The sequence below is a fragment of the Petaurus breviceps genome, unplaced genomic scaffold (assembly GCF_028583685.1).
Source record: "Petaurus breviceps papuanus isolate PSGF00001 unplaced genomic scaffold, PetGlider_PUasm1.0 185, whole genome shotgun sequence".
In the NCBI taxonomy this organism is placed as follows: domain Eukaryota; kingdom Metazoa; phylum Chordata; class Mammalia; order Diprotodontia; family Petauridae; genus Petaurus; species Petaurus breviceps.
The window spans coordinates 42,223,373-42,245,886 of record NW_027185797.1 but is presented as its reverse complement, the minus strand read 5'-3'; the positions used below and the strand labels follow the sequence as shown (position 1 = coordinate 42,245,886).

Genomic DNA, 22,514 nt, shown 5'->3' with positions numbered 1-22,514 from the left:
AGGGGGGAGGAAGCGTAACAGAAAACGTTTGGTTGAACAAGCAGAAAAAGAAAGAAGTTAGTTGTCATCAAAATACTTGGTGTCCCAAAAGTCTTAGTGCAGACGAGTGCTCTGGTTTATATATATATATATAAGTAGAAACTCTTGATGAGTTTAAGTCTCTGACCTAGATGAACTATATCCTTGGGTCCTGAAAGAATTGACATTGTGTGATTGCTGAGCCATAATTATTTGATATTTAAAAGCCACTGATATTTGAAAGATCACAGAGAATGGAAAAGATACCACAGGACTGGATTGCCTTGATTTTCATTTCAAAAAAGGGGAAGAGAATGGATTATGAAAATTATGGGCCAGTAAGCTTAACTTCATTCTCTGTCAAAATTCTGGAAAAAATTAAAGGCATGGCTTGTGAAAAAATAGAAGAGGAAGCAGAGGTGACAAAGAGAGCATGGTTTCATCAGGAACAGATCATATGTCAAAAAGCCAGGGAAGCAAAGTTTCAGGAATTATCCGACTCAGCAGCTTAATATTCAAAAACTTTGAGACACAAATGACTGGGGGAAAAATTTGCCATTCATCAAAAAGTTACACAAAAACTAGAAAACAACTGGGCAGAAATTAAGTTTATGCTATCATCTTACACCATATACCACAGTAAGATCCATTTGGATATTTGAATTAAATATCATTAAATATAAACAGCCAAATAATTTTTTTTAATTTGGGAAAAATAGAAAGATATACCTTTCATCACTGTAGCTGCAGAAAAATTCTTAACTAAATGAGGGGTAGAGATATAAAAGATATAATATAAAATATGTATAAAACATTAAATATTAATATATTATGTATAAAAGATATACAACAATTTTGACAACATAAATTAGAATATTTCTGCATGAATAAAATCAATGCAGCTAGAATAAGAAGAAAAACTGAGTAGAAAAAAGTCTTTGCATCAACTCTGATAAAATTTTTATATCCAAGATATATAAGGAATTGACACAAATACTAAGACTAACAACTATTATTGAATAGATAAGTGGCCAAATGTTTTTTAAAAGAGTTGCAAAACATTAACAACAAAGTACAAATAAACATGAAGCAGTGGAATGATTGTTAAAAGGAGAGCTTCAGTTGGAGTCATGGGATCTGAGTCCAAATCCTGACTTTGCACTTACTACCTATGTGACCTTGTACCTCTCTAGCCAAAGGGTAGTGATAATAGGTAAAGGTCAGCATTGGGGGAAGTCCAGGAATCTGTCCTTAGCTCTCTACCCTTTAATACTGCATGAAAGCCTAGGTGGCAGTTATCAAATTGGCAAGTGATAAGGACCTGGGAAGGATTGATAACCCATTATAAGCAATGGTCAGTATCTTAAAAGACAAGTTCGAATGATGGACTAAATCTTCAGGGGGAATGAAATGAAATAAATGATGAGATGAGTGAAAATGACAGGCCAAATCTTGGGGTGGGGTGGGAATGATTTAAGTGAAAGATAAGAGATGGATAAAAAGTCCTATATTTGGGTCCAAGGAAATCAGCTTTCCGAGTACACGAGAAGGAAAGGAGGCATCACTAGGCTACAGTTCACATGCTAAAAATGGAAAGGGGAGTGTTAGGCAGATTTTTGGTCTCAATATGAGTCAGAGGCATGACGTGGTCAGTGCGAGCAAAGCAATGTCCAGAATAAGGGAAGTGATAGTCCTACCCAATGCTACCCCATCCCAGGCCCTGTTTGGAGGCTTGGCTTTGCTCTGGGGCCCTTCGTATTAATAAGCTGAGGACGGTGCAGAGAAGAGAAGTCAGGATGAGGAAGAGACTTGAGTCAAGGGCCAGGGAAGAGAACTTGGAAAAAAAAAGAAAAAAACAACCTGAGATTGTTTAGCCTGGAGAAGATGTGAGGGGGGAATGAGAGCAGCCTTGGAGGCTGTCCTGTGGGAGCTGGGATTCAACTTGTTCTATTTGGAGCAGAAAGGGGACAAAGAGACAAGTGTAAGGTGGATCCCAGCTCCATCAGTCACTTACTCCCCATGGGACTTTGGCCAAGTAACTTTGCTTCCAAGTCTCAGTTTCCTTATCTGTAAAATGAGGAAGTTGGGCTATAGATGACCTCTGGGGTCCCTTCCAGCACTAGAACTAAGATCTGTGAAAGGAAAGAAATGTCCCAACCTCCACACTCCCAGGCCTCCCTCCTCTAATTATTGAAGTCATGGGAGAGGGACAGGGGATGAGCACTTGTCAGACACATTCAGTGTCTCTGTTTTGTTTAACTATGTCTTAGCTAGAAGGGAAAATTCTAGGGAGAAAAGGAGTGACATCATTGTTTTAAAAAAGACCATGGATAATAGCAAGTGGTTCACCTCCAGAGAAAAAACTGATGCCATCTGAATGTAGACTGAAGCAGAATTTTCTTACTTTCTTTATTATTCTGGATTTTTTTTTGTCTGTGTATCATGGCTAACCCAGAAATGTTTTGCATGACTGCACATGCATAATCTGCATCAGATTGCTTGTCTTGCCAAGGAGAATGGCAGGGAACAGAGGAAGGGAATTTGGAACCCAAAATTTGAAGAAGAAAAATAATGTTAAAATTTTTTGTTTATGTGTAATTCTGGAAAAAATAAAATTAAAAAGATTTTTAAAATAACAACAGCTAGCCTTTTTATAATGCTCTAAGGCACTTTATCTCCTTTTATCCTCACCAAAATCCTGGGAGGTAAATATGTTATTATCCCTATGTTTCAGATGAAGAAACTGAGGCAGGAAGAAGGGAAGAAACTTGGCCAGAATCACACAGCTAGTAAGTGGCTTAGGCCAAATTTGACTGATTCAAGTCTAACATTTTCTATCTACTAGGCCACTTAGCTGTCACAATAAAATACTTTAAAATGTTCATAAAAATGAATTAAGTTAATGCTTTTAAGGTAATTAAAAATTTTAATTGAATTAAATTTTTAATTAATTTAGCATGCTTTAATTAGAGTGATTCCAGAGGGGAAGTAGGCTATGGTCCCTTCTAAATCAAAAGTTTGGAGATTCTGTGATCAAGATGGTGAGATAATATGAAAGTGTTGGATTTTTGCCTCAGGACAAGGCAGGCATCCACCTGAACAATGTCACAGAGCCACGGGAAAAACAAAGGCAAGAAAAAACCTCCCTGGTGCTAAAGGCTGCCCCAAAATGGGATGGGGCGTCTTAGAAGGGAGCAGGTCCCAGCTCCCCCACAGGAGGAATGCCAGCAAAGTGGGAGCGGTCACTCACTGGGGACATTGTAAAGGGAATTTCTGGGCTTCACAGAAGCTTCTAGAAACCTGAGCCTCAGACTGGAAACTAAAGACAGAGAAAGGAGACTGAGAGACAGAAGGAAGGAAAAATAAGGTCAAGAGAAGAGGGTGAGTGTGGGACCAAAAGGGAGGATGAGGGACAAAGAGAGGGCAGGGTTAAGGATAGAGGAGAAACTGAGGCGGGAAATAGGGGCCCCTAAGGGGAGAGTAGGGGCAGAAAAAGAAGTCAGAGGAAGCTAGAATAAAGTCTAGAGGGAGTTAGGAAGGAGCCAGGGAGGTGAGGGAGAGAGGAAGGGACAAGGAGAGGGGAGCCTGAAGGACAGGGATGGGAGACACTGAGAGGTACAAAGAGGGAGAGAATGGGGGGTGGAAAGAAGGCCCACTGGAGATAGAAAGGGAATTTTCTTATTGTTTTGTGTGTGGGCACAAGTCCTTGGTGGAGGAAGGAAAGAAGAGAGGAAGGGAGAAAGGGGAAAGGAAGAGAAAGGAAGGGAGGAAAGCATTTATTAAGCACCCACTATTTTCCAGACACTGTGCTAAGCACTTTTTTACAAATAGTATCTCCTTTAATCCCCACAACAACCTTTAGAGGTAGGGCTATCACTATCCCCATTTTACTGATGAAGAAACTGAGGCAGACAGAAGTTAAATAACACGCCCAGGGTCACAGAGCTAGGAAATATCCCAGGTTGGATTTGAGCTCAAGTCTTCTCGACTCCAAGCCCAGTGCTCTGTCCACCATGCCACCTCCTTGACTATAGGATAGACATTTACCCTCGACTTGATGTTGCGTGCTTGCGGGGGGATCTAAGAATACCTTTCCCAAGAGACCTTGGAAAGCGGCAGACTCTTAATGTTAGCAGAGGAATTCCTAATTTGGGGGGGCACATTAAAGAGTATGATTATTGAAATATGGTCTGTGTAAACCAAGAGTTTTGGTTCTGGGGTCTCGAATTCTATCTGGAAGAAGACACAGACGAGAGTATCACATGGGAATTATAAGGTGAACAACAAGAAGGGACAGGAACATTCACCAAGATATCTTGGGATCTGAGATTCAGAGGCAGAAGAACCTTGGAAAGCATTGTTTGACACATGAGGAAACTGAGGCCCACAGAGTTTAAGTGATTCACCCAGGATCTAGAAAGCAGGAAGTGGAAGTGAATTTGAACTCAGGTCCTTTGCCTCTAATGTCAGAGGTCTTGAACAGCATCTAGTTCCCTGAATTATTGACTTCTTTTAAATTAAATAATGATAATCAATTAAGTAATTATAATGATGGCAGGGCCCTCTCCCTTTCCAATTTAAGGCATTCACAGATATTTGCTCTTTCCTGTCAGTTTGCTATAGTAATAAAAACCCTTTCATTAAGCTGATGAATCAGATCTGTATGGGTAGAATGTAAGCTTCCTGAGGCCAGGGACCACAATGTAGGCTTTCTTGGTATCCCCAACCTAGCACTTTGCCTGAGACATACCCAAGTGCTTAATAAATTTTTGTTGATGTTGATGATGCATAAAAAAGGCTCAAAAAACTAACAAACTCGCTCTCTTACTTAACGGTGAGCAAGGTAAAAAACTGCTGTAGGCCTCTAGGTGGGGAGGGGAGAGGAGGCCTAGGGATCACTCTCCCACATGGCCACCTTGTGGCTATGAAAGCATGGTGCCATTGTGTCTTGTCTCCATTGTGTTTTTTCTTTCCTGATCTCAAGTGAAGGAGTATTGGGAATTTAGACCTGTTTAAGCTTCAATAAATCAAACAACTGATGTCCAGAGTAGTGTCTGCCAGTAGCCACAGCAGCTAAGCCCAGTTGCAGAGCCAGCCCTGAAGAGTGACCTGCTTGACCCAGTTCAGTAGGGAATTGAGTCCCCATATCCTGCTAGCAGGGAAGCAATTTGTCCCTTAGCCATGACACCCCCAGAAGTGAACTCAGTGGAGCAAACGTTTGGCAACCACCAACTTAAGTCCAAGCCAATTGACCCCGGGGACCAAGTATGTAAAGGGCATGTAAAGCGGAGAGAGCACTCTGGTTCCAGGGGATGTTTTCATATTTATGTCCTTGCTGCACTTCTCAGAATATATCCCTTTTGAAAAGCAGATTTCTGTTAAGTGGTTACTTGACATTGAGGAGATGTCAACAGGTTTGATGGTATTGGAGAGATGCCTAATGATTTATATTGAGGAGAACATACCAGATGGGGTTAAGAAAACAGCCCACAAATCCTCAAGGTCATCCCTAAAACTCTGAAGGGAGAACCAGCCATGCTCCAAGGACCCAGCTGAACAGTGCTAGTCAGGGTTAGAAGAATAAGGCCAAAGCCCAAGTGCCACCTGGAATTAGAAGCAAATCCCTACAATACAATAGTGTCAGATATGAAAATGTTAGGACAGAAATGTAATATTTCATTTTTAGAATGTTGAGAAAATTGGATAGCAGTACAGTAAAAATTAGGATTAGAACCATGTGGCATAATAAATCCTAAATAGATTAATGATCTGAACTTTGAGAAAAAGAAGATGGTGATGATGATGATGATGGAGGAGGAGAACAAGAAGATGAAGGAGAAAATAGAAGGAAGAGGAGGGGAAGGAGATGATGACAGTGATGATGATGATGATAATGAAGGAGAAAAAGATGAAAGAGGAGGAGATGATGATGACGATGATGATGGAGGAGGAGGAGGAGGTGAAGAAGATGATGATGATGATGATGACGATGATGATGGAGGAGGAGGAGAGGTGAAGAAGAAGATGATGATGATCATGGAGGAGGAGGTGAAGAAGAAGAAGAAGATGATGGAGAAAAAGATGAAAGAGGAGGAGATGATCATGATGATGTTGATGATGGAGGAGGAGGAGAGGTGAAGAAGATGATGATGATGATGATGATGATGATGATGATGATACATCTATAGGACTTAGCAAGGAAGGAAAACTAAAGTTTTAGCTATAAAAAGGCAAAAGAAATAGGAGACAGAAAGACAGTGTCATGAAGTAAGACTTCAGTGGATCATGCATCTCAGACACGTACTAGCTATATAATAGAGAAGTCATTGAATCTAGGGGAATGCCCAAAATCAGCTTTTTAAGATTATAATTTGACTATCAGTAGCTAATCTAAAAGAGAGGAGGAAGTTTCCACATCAGAAGTTCCCTATACTGATGAAATCATAGAACCAGGAAAAAAGGGCAAAAAAATGTGTTTGATTACATAAAAATAATTTCATCATCAAAGCTGCACAATAAACAAGAAAGAAACATGTTAGAAAAAAATTGCCATGAATGTTTCTGATACTCTGACATCCCAAATCTTTTTTTCCAAAATTCATTCCATTTTATTTTTTTCCTTTTAAATATACATTTTATTTTTGACCAATTACATTTTAAAACAATTTTTAAAACATTTGGGTTGGGTTTTTTTTTTTAGTTGTAAGTTCCAAATTCTATCCCTCCCTTCTACCTTCCCTGAAATGGCAAACAATCAGATATAGGTTATACAGGACATTCTGAATCTACACAAAGCTGTAAGAGTGAGTCCATTCTCTAAGGAAGAAGTGGCCAGATCATACAAACAGGGGATTTATGAAAGAAAAAAATGGAAATTATCAGAATGTATATTATCTGAAAAAGCTGTTCAGACTCTTTAATAATCAGGAAAAGCTACATGAAAACATGCTCAGGATGCCACCTTATGCCCATTAAGCTTAACTTCCATCTACCTGAGTTTTCTCATCTGCAAAGTGGGCATAAGAGCACCTAACTCCCAGAGCTGCTGTGAGGACCAAATGAGATGTTTGTAAAGCAGTCTGCAAACATTAAAACATTACATCAATACTAAGTATGATGATGATGAAGATGCTAAGATAGTCAGAAATGATAAAGTTCAAAGCTGGCAGGGTTTTGAAAGAGCAGGAAGTGGAAGAAACCACTCTCTGAGGGATGAAGCAATAAACCCAGCTGTATACAGAAACAGTTCCACCCTCTCACCCACAAGGGCTCTTCCATCACCAAGCCCCTTTACCCAAGCATAAATCCATCATTCTGTCTTCCCACCACTTCTGCCTGCTCTCTATCCTCACTGGGACCACATTGGAAGTTCCCTATATTGATGAAATCTCTCTCCATTCCTTGGAAAGTTCCCTCACCATCCCCCTTGCCTCCATGTCCCAATCTCAGGTCTTGGGGGCCACCAGCTCGGCTCTATGCTGTCCTGTCTTCTTCCACACCTCTCTCCCTGGTCCTGAACTCTGCATGGATCCCACCTTCTACTGCCTCCACTGCTTGCCACCTGCTGATGAACTGGCTGGGTTGGAAGAGGCCACGTGGCTTAAGTGATGGTTAAGTGACTAAATGATGTCATCCCAGCTCAAGGGGGCCCTCACTGTGGCCAGGCCATCCATACTCCTCTTAATGAACCTGGGCCAGAACTTCTCTCCTCAAGCTTCTCAGGACCTTTTACTGAAAAAAACAGAGGCTGTTTGCTGTGGTTCTCTTCTCATCTCCTCTTTGCCCATTGTCTCTTCCTTTATGTCTCTGATGAAGACAGAAAGGAGTAATCATTTATTAAGCTCCTACTACGTCCCAGGCACCATGCTAAGGACTTTACAGAATCAGCCCTGGGATGCAGGTGCTGTTATGTCCCTCATTTTTCACTCTTCAGACAAAGGTTAAGTGACTTACCTAGAGTCACACAGCTACTAAGTGCCTGAGGCTGGATTTGAACTCAGGTCTTCCTGACTTCCAGCCCAGTGTTACATCTATGGTCCTTCTTACCAAGGCATCTCTGATCCCTTCTTCTCCTGTCCTCTTCAGAAGATTGCTGCCACTATCACCTCCATTCTCTCAACTTTAGTCTCTCCTAATATGCTAATTGCTATGATACCCACTCTTCTCCACCCTTACTTGACCCTTCCATTCCCACCATCTGGGGCAGCTAAGTGGTTCAGTAGACAGAGTACTGGGCCCAGAGTCAGAAAGACATGAGTTCAAATCTGTCCTCAGACACTTACTAGCTATGTGACCTGGGCAAGTCACTTAATGCTGTCTGCCTCAATTTCCTCATCTGTAAAACAGGTATAATAACCACACCTATCTCACAGGGCTGTTGTGAGGATCAAATAAGATATTCATAAGGCCCTTAGCACTATTCAAATGCTACCTATTATTTATTATTATTATATCTTCTTCTTTTCTCAGTAAAACTCCTTTAAAAAATCACTCTGTGTCTTCACTTTCTCTCCATCTCTTCCAGCCTTCTACACTCTGGCTCCCAATGTCATCATTCCAATGAAACCACTCTCCGCTAAATCACCAATGGTCTCTTAATGAACAGAATTGAGGGTCCTCCTTAATGTTCCTTCTTGGCCTCTCTGCAGCATTTGACCTTGTGCACCACGTTTTCCTGGACTCCATCTCCTCTCTGGGCTTTTCTGACAACGCTCCCTCTCGCTTTTCTCCTGTCTTTCCTCCTGATCACTCTTCCCATTCTCTTTGTCCCCACTCTCTACAGTGAGTGTACACCCAAGCTTCTGTTCGAATCCTTCTCAGTGATGAGCTTCATTATTATCTCTATCCAAGTGATTGCCACATCTCTACATCCAGCCCTGACCTCTCTCCTGAGCACCAGTACCATATCACCAGCTGCTTCTTGAATATTTCCAACTGGGTGTCATAAGGATGTGTTGTGATCAGGATCTGGAGCAGACTACCTTGGATGGAGAAGCTGAGGGACCCACTTCAAGGAAAGTTGTAGCAATGGGAAATGGTAAGGCCTTGGAGAGGTTGGAGTATGCATGGACATTCTGTAACCACAGGTAAGGAGGAACCCTATCCAATTGGCTGCATCACCAGGGCTCTACAAGAAGGCCAAGTCAGACCCAGCTGGGCCTTTTGGCCATATTTCCTTTAGGTGTGCTCCTTGACTCATAACATCTCATGAGGGACTGTAAGGGGAGAGACCTTGGGGCCTCTTGCCCTCTGAGACCATGCAGTCCTATGAAAAGACCTCAGACCTTGACCTCCATATTGAGTCTTTTCCATTCTAGGTGAAGGGGATAGAGCCTCCCATCTCATGAGTTTTGAAAGGTCAGGAGGGCATCTGGACATCAGTCCCCCTAAAGAAGTGACCTCTGAGAGTAAACTTTGGCCAGCAGTAACTAAGATGCAGACTCGTTGGGCAAGCCTACCATATGGAGACATGAGCTTGGTTGGACTAATGTGATATAGGAACAGAGCTTAGAGTGAATCCCTTAGGTACTAGAGAGAAACATTTCTATTTTTGCTGGTCACTCATACCTGATGTCAGTAGATAAGAGATGCCCCAAATCCCTCAAGGTACCCTACAATCCTGAGGGTGTAGGATAGCCTGCCTGGTTGGGAAGAGTGAGTCAGACCTATGTCACAAAGCCAAAAACAAAACTCACCATTGTTCCTCAAATATCTAGCCTTCTTTTGAATTCCCCCATTACTGTGGAGGGTCCCACCATTCTTCCAATGACCCAGGTCTGCAACCTTAGTATGATATTAAACTCCTCTCTCACACTCATTCCCACATAGCCAAGCAGTGGCCAAGGATTGCCATTACTAACCCAGTGACATCTCTTACATCTATCCCATTCTCTCCACTCACACAGCCACCACCCATCACCTGTGGACCCATGGCCCCCAAAGAGGTCTCTCTGACTCGTCTCTCCCCACTCCCATTCCTTTTCTGCCTAGCTGCTAAAGTGATTTCCTACAGTACAGATCTGACTAGTTCTCTGCCCCCAGAGTCTGCTCAAAAAACTCTGGTGGCTCCTTATCACCTCCAGAATAAAAAATTACTCTTTTTGGCATTTTTAAAAACCCTTGTCCTCCCAGCCCCAAAACACTTCTCCAGCTTTATTGCACATTACTGTCCTCCATAAACACTTTGTGATGCCAGGTTGGACTTATTACTGTCCCTTGTAACTCATCTTTTTCTTGCTTCTTTTTTTTTGGAGGACAATTGGGGTTAAGTGACTTGCCCAAGGTCACATGGCTTGTTTTTGTGTGTTAAGTGTCTGAGGTCGGATTTGAACTCAGGTCCTCCTGACTCCAGGGCCAGTGCTCTATTCACTGTGCCACCTAGCCACCCCATGTAACTCATCTTCTATCAACAGTCCCTATACCTTTGCAGTGGCTACATGCCATTCAGGGAATGCACTCACTGACTCACTTAACATTTAGTAAGCCTCTACTATGTGTCAGACACTGTGCTAAGTGCCTGAGATAGAAAGAGGCAAAACACAGTACCTCCCCTCAACCAGCTTACAATCTAGTGAGGGAATGGGGGAGGCAACATGCAAGCAAATACACACAAGCAGACTATAAACAGGATAAATAAGAAATAATGGGCAGAGGCACTGGAACTAGGAGAGGTTAGGAAAGGCTTCCTGTAGAAGATGGAATTTCTTTTCCTTCAAGACTCAGCTCAAACTCCCCTTTCTGTATTAACTCTTTCCTCAGCCTCTAGCTGCTGATTCCTTTTCCCTTCCCACCCACCAAAAAAAAAATCTCCTTGTATTTATTTTATTTCTCTATCTAGGCATTTTCTCCCATGGCTAGACAATAAGTTTCTTGAGAGCAGGGAATGCTTTCACCTTTGGTTTTATTGTCAGTGTTTTTGCTTAGCCAACAAAAAGCCTGGCACACAGCAGCTACTGAATAAACATGTATTAGTGGATTGATTTGGGGAAAGGAACACGGAATTCTTCCCATTATGACCCAATAAGGAACCTCACTGCTAGCACCGTACGTATCCCAATGATGGCACCGAAAAGGTAAGTGAGACCTAGCTCTGCGCAAATGTTCCTTTGTAGCAAGAATTAGAAACAACTCTTGTCCAATCAAAGGAAAATGGTCAAACAGGCTGTGTTATGCTCATGGAGGGGAATGTTACTGGGTCATCATCATCAGAGCTAGCATTTCTATAGAACCTTCTATGTGTCAGGCACTGTGTTAAGTGATTTACAAATATCTCATTTGATTCTCACAACAACAAACAGGAAGGATTCAAATGGATACAGAAAGAGTGAGACCTTGTGAAGAAAGAACCAGAGGAGGAAAGAAGCAAGGATTTATTAAACACCTATCACATGACAAGTATTGTGCTAAGCATGCTTTAAAAATATGATCTCAACAACCCTAGGAGGTAGGTGTTGTTGTTATACCCATTTAAGAATTGAGGAAACTGAGGTCAAATGACTTGCCCAGAAGTCTGAGGTTGGATGAGAACCCATGCTTTCTTCCAGATGCCAGGCCTAATGTTCCCTCCACTCCACCATCTAGTGGCCTGGTGAAGTAGAACACTGTCTCAATGTACATACTGGAAGACCATCCTAACACCAACTGCTTCAAGTCATAGTCCAGTAATAGGACACACACACATACACACACACACACACACACACACAAATACCATGGGAAAACAAGGATGATATGGCTACTGCCATGTGAACATCAATATGCACATCTTTGTGGGGGAGGGATCAACCAACTATAAATAGCAGAGTGCTTGCAGAGGAAATCTGCCATCCTAAAGGACTGGGTTTGATTGAAGTCAGGAAGACCTGAATTTGAATCTTTCTTCTAAGCCTGACTTGCTATGGAAGTGGAGAAAAAAAAAGGTGACCCATTCTCCTGAGTCACAGAGTTCCAGGCTCTTGGCAGGAAAGTGGGAGGGGTAAGAAGGCTGATGAAATTAGAGTTCCTTGCATAATCATCTTCTCCTTTCCCTCCTCCCCTTCCCCCTGCCTCACCACCCCCCTATACTCCCTTTTTCCCTTTCCACAACCATGTACCATCTTGGTGGATTAGTTTCATCTTTCAAATTATTGATTTCTTATTTAATTTAATTTTTTACGAATTCAACCCAGTGGGGATCTCTTGGTGAGGAAGTTCACCCCAACAAGGTGACTCAGCAACTCCTCCATGAAGTATAACCTGGCAGGAATTGAGAGCTGAAGGGACTTGACCAAGGTCACATACCACTAGGCATCACAGACAAAGGTGGTCCTCTAACCACTAAGCCATGCTATTTTTCATTATTTCTTATACTATTGTTTCCATATTTGAATATCTACACTTGTCAATGGAAATTAAAATGTGTTTCTAAAAAGAGAGAAGCAGAGGGGGTGGCTAGGTGGGATAGTGAATAGAGCACTGGCCCTGGAGTTAGGAGGACCTGAGTTCAAATCCTGCCTCAGACACTTAACACAAAAACTAGCTGTGTGAACTTAGGCAAGTCACTTAACCCCAATTGCCCTACCTTCCAAAAAAAAAAAAAAAACAGAGAAAGAGAATGGAAATTGAATGACCTAAATGGAGGGAAGAGTGCATGAGGTCATCAGGAAGAGATGGAAGAAACCGGGGGGCAAAGACATGGTGAGACTGACAAGCAGAAATAGGAGCATCCAAGGAAGGAATGAAGGGAGACCAGGAGCTGGGAGGAGACTAAGGGACAGACACAGGGATACTGGGGGATAGAGAAGGGGAGCAGGGGGAGGGAGGAACAGAGAAAGGGGAGACAGGACCAGAGGATGGAGATGAAGGGTCTAAAGTAGAGGAAGACTGAGAGGCAAAAGGAAGGTGAGGGTCAGAGAGATGAGAGACAGAAACAAGGAGGAGATAGAGAGGGAAGGGGGTAGGACAATGAAGGGCATAGATAGAGGGAGACAGAAATGGGAGAGAGACAGAGAGATAAAGGAAAGATTGGAAGACAGAGATGTGGAGGTTGAAGGGACAGAGAGAGTAGAAACTGAGGGGCAAAGAGAGGAGACTGAATGGAAAGAGGACAGAGAGGAAAGGTTGAACAGAAGAGGGGAGAAAGGGACAGAGCAGGAAAACTGAAGTGACAAAAGGGGATACTGAGGGACAGAGAAAGGAGATTAAGGGACATAGTTAGAGGGGACATTGAAAAACAGAAAGGGAGAGTGAGAGACATAACTGAGGGACAGAGAAAAGAGAAGGCAGTGAGAAAGGCAGGGGCAGGGGGAGGCTGAAGAAAGGGAGGGGCAGAGAGGGGAAAACTTACTTGGCTCCATCTCAGTCCAGGAACAGTGGCTCTGAGTTCAGCTCTTCCGTTTTTACCAAGCAGAGCTCTGTTGCTCTGGTTTATAAGTGAGGGAGGGTAGAAAGGGGGAGAGGAGGAAACACTGGCCTAGCTCCTCCCAGGGGTTCCCTTGACCTCAGATATTCAGGACACAAAAGAGCCTGCAGCTCCCTCTCTGGCTACTGTGGTAGAAGAGGAGCCAGCCCTTGCCCTGAGGCTATAATAAGGCAATGATCCCGAGCTTGCACCCAGGAAGGCAGCTCCTTCCCCCTAGGATAGAGGCAGTGAGAACTAAAGAGGAAGACTTCTGGAGGAAGAAGCTGTGAACCAGACTTAAGGATCAGGGGGAGGACTAAGGTGTGGGAGGCTAAGCTGGAGAAGGATAAAGGAGCCTTGTAAAAGAGAAGATGCCTTGGGTGGGAGAATGGGCATCAGAACACCACTGTCCTCTTGACAACTGTGCATAGAGGGGATGGGGGCAGCTTTATCTTCCCTAGAGACAAAATCTCCATTCTCTAGGAATCTCAGCTAGATCCAATTATCCCCCTGTAATGGAAATGCAACTTTAAAGATCTTCCCTGCCCCTAGGCCCTTTGATAGGTTTAAGAGACCCTGAGAACCTTCCTTGATTTGAAAATATACTCTGCCTCCTAATAGGCTGAATGTGGTCACATAGAGCCTGTGGCAGGAGGCTTGGTTTTCAGGAATGCCTACACCTTGATGCCATGTCATTGGGCAATGGGTCAAGAGGGTGGTTACATTCTCTAACCCAGGAGAAGGCTATATAATCCCTGATGTGAGGCTTTGCTTTGGGGCTCACTTTGAGAAGTGTTCTGTGATTTGATCAGTGAAACTATGGAAAGCCGTTGTTGAGAGCCCCCTGGTTTTGAAAAACCCAGATGTTGATTTGGTATGGATGTAATGGTTGGACAGTTTGGAAACCTGTCTACTTGATCTGTTTCTCTGTCTTGATAATTCTGTCTGTATACTCTGAAGTTCGGGGTGCTGACCTTTTTCCCCTGAACTAGGTAAATGATACATATTTGACTGATTAAAGTAAGCTTGTTACCCCATTTTGAATTGCTTTCCTTTAACAAAGCAGATCTAAGAACCTGTGTTGGCAGCCACCCTGGGGATACTGGGGTGCTTGCTGCTACACCCCCTAATAGCTTTTCTTAAAATAAGTAATATTTAGGGGGTTGAGTAATAGCAGGGACTTGGTTGAGCCCTCCACCAAACCCCTCAAAATACCTGTAAAAATGACTCTAAATAAATTCTAGAGCAGCAGAACCCACAAAATGACAGAGTGAAACAAATTTCCAGCCCAAGACAACATGGAAGGTCGACAGGAAAGGTCTGTTGCACCAGGCTGGGAGAAGAATGCAGTCCAGCTTGGGCCACGCCAGCACAGATAGGTTGGAACAGGCCTCGAGACTGAATCACTGACAGCTACAGTGGTTTCCAGACTTCTCAACACCAAAGACAACTGAGAAAGTGAATAGGAAAAGTCTGTTGGACCTGTGTGAGAGAGGAGTGTCATCTAGTCCCAGCCCTGGGATAGCTATGGTGGCAGAGCCTCTGGAGCTCTTGTCCCACAGACAGTGGAGGAATCAAGCTGCTGACCAGAAGGGGATTGAAGGGTTATCTTTGTTTGCACTGATGCAAAATCCTCTTGCTTTGCCCGTTCTTGAATCTGGGTCATAGTCCTGGGTAGTGGTCCTGGAGTGAAGAGGAGAGCTGGCATGGTAGAGCTTGTGGTGAGCGTGGAGAGGGAATCCTTCTCACCCAAGGCAGAAGAGAGTGCTTGAGTTCACTCACAGACCAGAGCACAGACCAGGAGAGGAATAAACACCTCTCCTTTGATCATACCACCTTGGAAATATTGAAAATTTACAGGTCCTTAGAAGTATCTCTGAAAACAGCTGCACAAAATCCCTGAGGCTTGGGACAGTAGATTCCCTCACACACTAAAAGCAGAGTCCTACCTTGACAAAGAGCTAAAAAGTCAAGTAATTGGCTGGAGAAATCAGCAAATGGAGGGACAAAATTAGACTATAGAATCTTACTTTGGTGACAAGGAAGATTAAAACACAAAACCAGAAGACAGCAAAGTCAAAGCTTCTACATCCAAAGCCTCCAAGAAAAATATGAATTGGTTGCAGGCCATGGAAAAACTCAAAAAAGATTTTGAAAGTCAAGGAAGAGAAGTAGAGGGAAAATTTGGGAAGAGAAATGAGAGTGATGCAACAAAATCATGAAAAACGAGTCAAGAGCTTGCTAAAGGAGACCCCCCAAAAAACTGAAGAAAATAACACCTTAAAAATTAGACTAACCCAAATGGCAAAAGAGGCTCAAAAAGCCAATGAGAAGAATGCCTTAAAAAGCACAATTGGCCAAATAGAAAAGGAGGTCCAAAAACTCACTGAAGAAAACAGTTCCTTAAAAATTGGATTGGAGGAAATGAAAGCTAATGACATTATGAGAAATCAAGAAATTATAAAACAAAACCAAAAGAATGAAAAAAATAGAAGACAGTGTGAAATATTTCATTGGAAAAAACCACTGACCTGGAAAATAGATCCAAGGGGAGATAATTTTAAAATTATTGAACTACCTGAAAGCCATGATAAAAAAAAAAAAAGAGCCTAGACATCATCTTTCAAGAAATTATCAAGAAAAACTGTGCTGATATTCTAGAACCAGAGAGTAAAATAGAAATTGAAAGAATCTGCCCAACACCTCCTGAAAAAGATCTCAAAAGGAAAACTCCTAGAAATATTGCAGCCAAATTACAGAATTTCCAGGTCAAGCAGAAAATATTGCAAGAAGCCAGAAAGAAAGCCAATTCAAGTATTGTGGAAACACAATCAGGATAACACGAGATCTAGCAGCTTCTACATTAAGGGATCGAAGGGCTTGGAATATGATACTCCAGAGGTCAAAGAAGCTAAGATTAAAATCAAGAGTCACCTACCCAACAAAACTGAGTATAATACTTGGCGGGGGGGGGGGGGGGGGGAGATATTCAATGAAGTAGAGGATTTTCAAGCATTCTTGATGAAAAAAACCAGAGCTGAACAAAAAATTTGACTTTCAAATACAAGAATCAAGAGAAGCATGAAAAGGTAAACAGGAAAGAGAAATCATAAGGGACTTATTAAAGTTGAACTGTTTACATTCCTACCTGGAAAGATGATATTTGTAACTAATGAGACCTTTCTCAGTATTAGGGTAGTTTGAGGGAATATATACATACACACACACTATATATACATACACACACTATATATACATACACACACTATATACATACACCCCCCCCACACACACACACATATATAGACAGAGGGCACAAGGTTAGTTGAATATGAAGGGATGATATCTAAAAAATAAAATTAAGGGGTGAGAGAGGAATATATTGGGAGAAGGAGAAAGAGATAAAATGGGGGTAAATTATCTCACATAAAAAGAGGCAAGAAAAAGCTTTTACAATGGAGAGTTAGAGGGGGGGAGGTAAGAGGGAAGGAGTGAACCTCACTCTCATCAGATTTGACTTAAGGAGGGAATAGTATATACACTGGATTGGGTATAAAAATCTATCTTACCCACTATAGTAAAGTAGGGTGGAAGGGCATAAGAGAAGGGGAATAATGGAAGGGAGGGCAAAGGGGAGGAAGGGGTAATCTGAAGCAAACACTTTTGAGGAGGGTCAAGGTCAAAGGAGAGAATAGAATAAATGGGGGGGTAAGATAGGATGGAGGGAAATATAGTTAGTCTTTCACAATATGACTTTGAAACATTGAAATCATTGAAACAAAACATTGAAAGTATTTTGCATGACTACTCGAATATATATATATATCGAATTGCTTGCCTTCTCAATGGGAGTGGGTGGGGAGGGAGGAAGGGAGAGAATTTGGAACTCAAAATTTTAAAAACAAATGTTAAAAATTGTTTTTACATGCAACTGGGAAATAAGACATCCAGGCAAGGGGGTATAGAAATCTATCTAGCCCTACAAGAAAATGGAAAGAGTGAGAAGTGTGATAGAAGGGAGGGCAGATTGGGGGAAGGGATAAATCAGAATGCAGCTGTCTTGGGGTGGGGGAGGGGAGAGATGGGGAGAAAATTTGGAATTCAAAATCTTGTGGAAGTGAATGTTGAAAACTAAAAATAATTAATAGAAAAATAAGCAATATTTTTAAAGTTTGTATTTTAAGTAAAGTTTAGTTATTTAAAAAATTCAGCTGCCTTTGTTTCTTTTGATGAATAAAAATAACTTCCTTTATGACTGAATATTCAATAAAAGTTCACCTTAAAAAATGAAAAAAACACAATTCCCTTAGTACCCAGTGTGTAATCAATGGCATGTCCTGCTTACACCTGTGTTGGGAATGGGTACTTGGGGCTGGGAGGGACCCTCCAGAGACTGCACACACGCATAATTTGGGCATGGCAGAAGTGAGAGGTGTGGTTCGTGATCAACCCAGGGGCCCAGAGAGGTGTAGCGATTTTCCCCAAGCCAAAATAGCCACACATCATTTGGGTGACTTTTCTCAACAGATGAGGGGGAGGAGTAGACAGTCATTGTGCCCCCAGGGCCACCCCCTTTTCCCATCTCCTACCACTGGAAACAATTCCAGTGCCCTTTCCTCAGGGATCCTTTAACTTCTTTAACGACAGGAGTCTGTGTCAGCACAGGTCTAGATGGGGGGGGGGGGGGGAGCCGGTGGTGAGGAGAGGGAAGGGCAAACATCCCAGTGGGCTTCCAACTTCCTCATCCTCCAGAAAGCTGGAGGCAATCCCAGCCTTCCACCTTCATAGGTGCCAAATGAGCCTGTTTCTTGTCTCACTTGTTGAACATCAACCTTCCTAGTTTATTCCAGCTGTATTTCATCTGTAAAAGTTGAGAAGGGGCTGGGCCAGATAATCTCAGTTATATCCTACAATTTATTGTACGGCAAGGTTTCCTCTCCACTTGGAGATCTATAAGCACGTATTCTGCTCACGATGGTCCGGTGGTGAAGGCGAGAAGGAAGCATCAGGTAGCTGGGAGGCCTTGGAAGGATGGCGCTCTCCCGGTGCCCATCTCCCACCCAGGCCGAACACGGAAGTCCTTCCTTATTGTCCGACCCTCCTCAGGCCTGGCCTAGTTGTCAGCAATCTTCCCGCAGCATGGGCATTGCGTTGGAATCCCGCCTGCTTTCCCGGATCTAACCGGCCCCCCGTACCCCTTGTTTTCACCCTGGACGCTTTCAGCTACTCTCCCACCCAGTCCCCCTCCCCAAGCGGAGGGAGATGCTGAGCCCCTAGATCTCAGGCTAAGGACCTCACTGGGCGCTCAAATCCCATCTAGGCTAGAGACCTGGGGATGCCCACGTAGCCCAGGGGTTCCACAAAGGCCAAAGACTACAAAATGGCTTCTTTCCCCCCGAAAGGGGACTGGCCTGCTATGAAGTGGCAGCAAACAGTGAAAGCCGCCCCCCCCCACACCCCGACCCCAGTTGCGCAGACATTGAACTAACACACGCAGGAAGGCCAGGAATGGATGAATTTATTTCCAAATAGGAAACACGTACACACACATATACACACGAACACACTCACACATACACACACACACACCCCCAGACGGGATGGCTAGACGAGGCAGGGAAGTCGCCACGGGGAGGTACTGTTCCAAGAGGCTCCGGTGGTCTCCTTTCCAGGGAGGTCGAGGCTGGTCAGCTGCTGGGCTCGGGGGGCCCCAGGAAACCCTGGTGCGTAGGAGCGAAGGGTCCCCAGGGGCGGTGGCGCTGCATCTCCGAAGGCCCGGAGGCAGTCGCCCACCCCTCCTTCCCTATCCCCCATTGCGCGGGGCCTGCACATCTGGGGGAGGGAGGGGAAGGAAAGGGCACATCTGGAAGGGAGAGCCTCCATCTGGAAGGGGGCGAGGGGAGGGAGGCGCACATCTGGAAGCGAGAGCCTCCATCTGGGAGAGGGGATCGGGGTGGGGAAGGGAGGCGAACATTTGGGAGGGGGTCCCCGGGGTTGGAGGTGCACATCTGGGAGGGGGTGTCCGGGGGTGTCCGGTGGAGTGATGGAGGGAGGCTCCCGACCGGCCTCGCGTGGAGCCTTCGTCAGGGACCCGGCGGGGGCGGCGGGGGCGGTGGTCCAGGCGCACGTCCGGAGGTTCCAAGGCCCAGGACTCCAGCGGTGGCAGCGGCAGGCGAAGCTGGGGTTCGGTTCGGCCCGGCCCGGGGCGCGCGTGGCCGCCTCGTCTATCTACCCGGGGCTCGTGGTGCGGCCGCGGTGGCTCCAGCGGCGGCGGCGGCGGCTCCGACGCGGGATCCCGGGCGGCAGCTGCGGGGGGGAGCGGGGCCCAGGCGCCTGGCCCGCGGCTGCGGGGGCGGCGAGTGCGGCGGGCGCCGCGGGGCTGCAGGAGGGCCCGGGGGCCGCGGGGCGGACGCAGGCGCCCGGGGGCGCAGGGCTGGCGGCGAGGCGGGTGGGCGCCGCGGGGGCCCACACGAGCCCATAGTAGGCAGCCAGCAGCGCGGCGGCCAGCGACACGCACACGCAGTAGGCGCACACGGGCGCCAGGCGCAGCCAGCGGCCCGCGGGGGCCTCGCTCCCCACCGCTTCGAACCCCGGTTCGGGTTCCGAAGCCCCGCCGCCGCAGCCGCCGCCGCCGCTCGAACCGCCGCCGCCGCGCATCCCTGCGGGGAGCCCGGACCACTGCTCCGCACGCTCCCGCGCCCGATCCCGAACCCGATCCCGATCCCGATCCCGCGGCTCCGCAGCCTTCGGAGCCCGCCCCCTGAGCCCCCCCCCCCAGCCCGGCCCCAGCCAGAGCCCCGCGTTCTAACCCCGCCCCCTGCCGAAGGTAGCAACCTAGCCCCGCCCCCTCGCCGCAGCTCCGACTCCGGCCCACCCCCGCAGCGGTCTGCTCCCGCCCCGCCCGCGCCCTGTTGCTTTTCAAACCCGGCCTTCACCCGGGAGCCCGGTGTCCTAGCCCCGCCCCTCCCTTTTCTAATTCTGCCTTTACTGGCAGCCCGCCGTCCTGGCCATGCCCCCTCCCTCTAGCTCCTAATTGAGCCCGCCCACTCGGGTTCTCTCTCAGGCACTTCACCAGCCTTACTCCATCCTCCACCGGCCCCCGAAACCAAGCATCCGGCCCCTTTTCCCCGTCTCCATCCTCTAGGCTCCAGCCCTTCTGGCTGACAAGGGGGAAAACGGACCCAATGGATGAATGGATGAGAAGACAAAATCCCAGCGCCCAAGCCTCCCACCATCTAGCACCGACTGGGCCCACGAAGTCCCAAAAGCAGGGCAGGAGGAAGCATCCACGTTTATTTACAATCTGCTTCTTTATTAAGGTTGGACGAAGGGGACACAGGAAGAAAGGGATACCACAAGGGCAGGGGATCCAAGCATTAGGGAAAGTGACCTGCACCAGGAAGGGATGAATCCACCACCCCCACTCCCTGAGGGCACCAATCCCCTTCCCCTCCCCCACTCTCCCTCCAGTAACTAGGCTGTGACCCAGACCTTGACCATGGGGACTGTGGGGAGGGAGCAGGACGGAATGGTCTGGAGAAGCAATTCCTCCCACCCACACCCATCTTGTACGAGGACCTAATTAGCCCTAAGAGAAACCTCCTAGCCTCCAATTCTGCCTCTGGGAATGGGTCAATGTGAATTGGAGCTGGGTCTCTAGGTCGAGGTCATGCACCCTGCTGGCCAGTCACTTGCCCTCCCTTGGGGGTGTGGAACCAGAGCTGGAGGCGGGATCTGGGAGGGCTGATCTGGGGGAGTTCTGCTCCATCTCCTCTCCCCAGTCAGACACTGGCTGGTGGCCTCCGGAGGGTGAAAAGGGGCTGGCTGGGGACGCCGGGGCTGGGACCTCTGGGGCAGGGCTCCCCTGCTTAGGTCCTGGGGCCTGCTCCGAGCCACCAGCACTCGTTTGCTGCTGATCCTCTTCCTCTTCCTCCTCTTCCTCCCCAGAGTCTCCATCCCCTTCCTCATCATCATCTTCCTCATCCTCACCACTCACATCCTCCCACTGGTCCTCATCCTCATCAGCAGTAACTGGGGTCTCATCTGGAGGTGGGGGCTCTGGGGCTGCACTGGGGGTCTGAGTCTATGGGGGTAAAAAGAGCAGAGCAGGCCCATGTCTTCTTCCTCTGTCCCCGACTCCTTCCCTCCCCCTGCAAACTGGCAGCGTCTGTACGCCCAGGGTGCTCTCTCTTCCTCCTTACCTGTGGCTCTGACACTGGAGGTTTCTCCTGGGGGGCGGCAGGCAATTCCTGCTTCTCTTCCTTGGGCTCCCACCGGTCATCATGATGGCTGGGGACATCAGTCACGAGTCAGGGAGAGAGAAGAGAGAGTGAAGGCATGAAGACATGGAAACCAAGCACCAAGGATGGGGCCTCACTCAGCCCCGGGGTCTGGCTGCTTATTACTAGAACCCAACTTCTTTCAGGCGCTGGAAATGGTGATCCCAGCACCAGCCAGTTTCAGGGGAAAGGGAAACAACGAATCAGCCAGAAGATTCCCACCTGTAGCTCCGAGGCGGTCCCTTGACCCTGGGACGGCTTGTCTTTCTTCTCCTACGGCTGCCTGATACTGTCTTGTGTTGGGACAGGAAGTCCCCAAAGGTTGGGGGCTTGGGGGGTCGGCTGCTGCCCTCATCTGTGGTGAGAAGGGGATGGGTCGGCGAGACAAGACTCTCAATATTGCCTCCTCCCCACCACCCTTGACCAAATTCCTCCCTCCTTTCCTCTCCCCCATCCATCCATCCCGGGTCTCACCATGATGCGTGGGTGTCTCCAAAGCCGGGCTAGGGCCATCCTTGAACCTGGGGGGAGAGGGTCCAATTTAGCAAGAAAAGATTGGTGGGGGAAGGCAAGACAGCAAGAGAACATGGGAGGCAAGGGTGTGGAGGTAGTAGAAAGCAGCAAAGAAATCAGGAGGTGAAGACAGAGCTGGGAAGCTAGAAGAGAGAGAAGAGAGGAGGAGAAGAGAAAGGCACAGGGAGGTGAGAAAGTAAGGGGGCAGGGAGGTGAGAAAGTAAGGGGGCAGGGAGGTGAGAAAGTAAAGGAGACAGGGAGGTGAGAAAGTAAAGGCACAGGGAGGTGAGAAAGTAAGGGGCATGGAGGTGAGAAAGTAAGGGGGC

The 22,514-nt window shown here is 46.3% G+C and overlaps 3 protein-coding genes across 4 annotated transcripts in view; all 3 read right to left on the bottom strand.

Moving 5' to 3' along the window:
* Positions 1 to 13,421, bottom strand: part of C5AR1 (complement C5a receptor 1) — a 26,034-nt gene extending 12,613 nt beyond the window's left edge. Inside the window, exon 1 of the mRNA XM_069088289.1 lies at positions 13,343 to 13,421. Within this exon, the coding sequence (XP_068944390.1) occupies positions 13,343 to 13,352 (10 nt within the window). The 5' untranslated portion in view covers positions 13,353 to 13,421. The remainder of the gene's footprint in view (positions 1 to 13,342) is intronic.
* A 5,476-nt stretch (positions 13,422 to 18,897) lies between these two features.
* INAFM1 (InaF motif containing 1) lies at positions 18,898 to 20,163 on the bottom strand. The gene is made up of 3 exons (XM_069088239.1): positions 19,780 to 20,163; positions 19,326 to 19,729; positions 18,898 to 19,273 (listed from the first exon to the last, which is right to left on the bottom strand). The coding sequence occupies exons 1-3, from the start codon at positions 20,051 to 20,053 to the stop codon at positions 19,001 to 19,003; spliced, it is 951 nt and encodes a 316-aa protein (XP_068944340.1). The 5' UTR covers positions 20,054 to 20,163; the 3' UTR covers positions 18,898 to 19,000.
* A 524-nt stretch (positions 20,164 to 20,687) lies between these two features.
* The window catches only part of CCDC9 (coiled-coil domain containing 9), a 17,846-nt gene continuing 16,019 nt past the window's right edge, over positions 20,688 to 22,514 (bottom strand). Inside the window, exons 9-12 of one of the 2 annotated variants that reach the window (XM_069089116.1) lie at positions 22,150 to 22,196; positions 21,898 to 22,030; positions 21,598 to 21,685; positions 20,688 to 21,479 (exon numbers count right to left, since the gene is read on the bottom strand). In XM_069089116.1, coding sequence (XP_068945217.1) covers positions 21,084 to 21,479; positions 21,598 to 21,685; positions 21,898 to 22,030; positions 22,150 to 22,196 — 664 coding nt within the window. In that variant the 3' untranslated portion in view covers positions 20,688 to 21,083. The remainder of the gene's footprint in view (positions 21,480 to 21,597; positions 21,686 to 21,897; positions 22,031 to 22,149; positions 22,197 to 22,514) is intronic. The other variant, XM_069089117.1, reaches the window with a different exon arrangement.

What these genes read in the sequence shown, in the direction of transcription:
- INAFM1 (XM_069088239.1), bottom strand. Translation starts at nt 20,053, where the DNA reads ATGCGCGGCGGCGGCGGTTCGAGCGGCGGCGGCGGCTGCGGCGGCGGG. An exon ending in CGCGGCCCCCGGGCCCTCCT is followed by an intron (nt 19,730 to 19,779) that starts GCAGCCCCGCGG and finishes GCCGCGGGCCAG; the next exon opens with GCGCCTGGGCCCCGCTCCCC. An exon ending in ATCCCCTCTCCCAGATGGAG is followed by an intron (nt 19,274 to 19,325) that starts GCTCTCGCTTCC and finishes TTCCAGATGGAG; the next exon opens with GCTCTCCCTTCCAGATGTGC.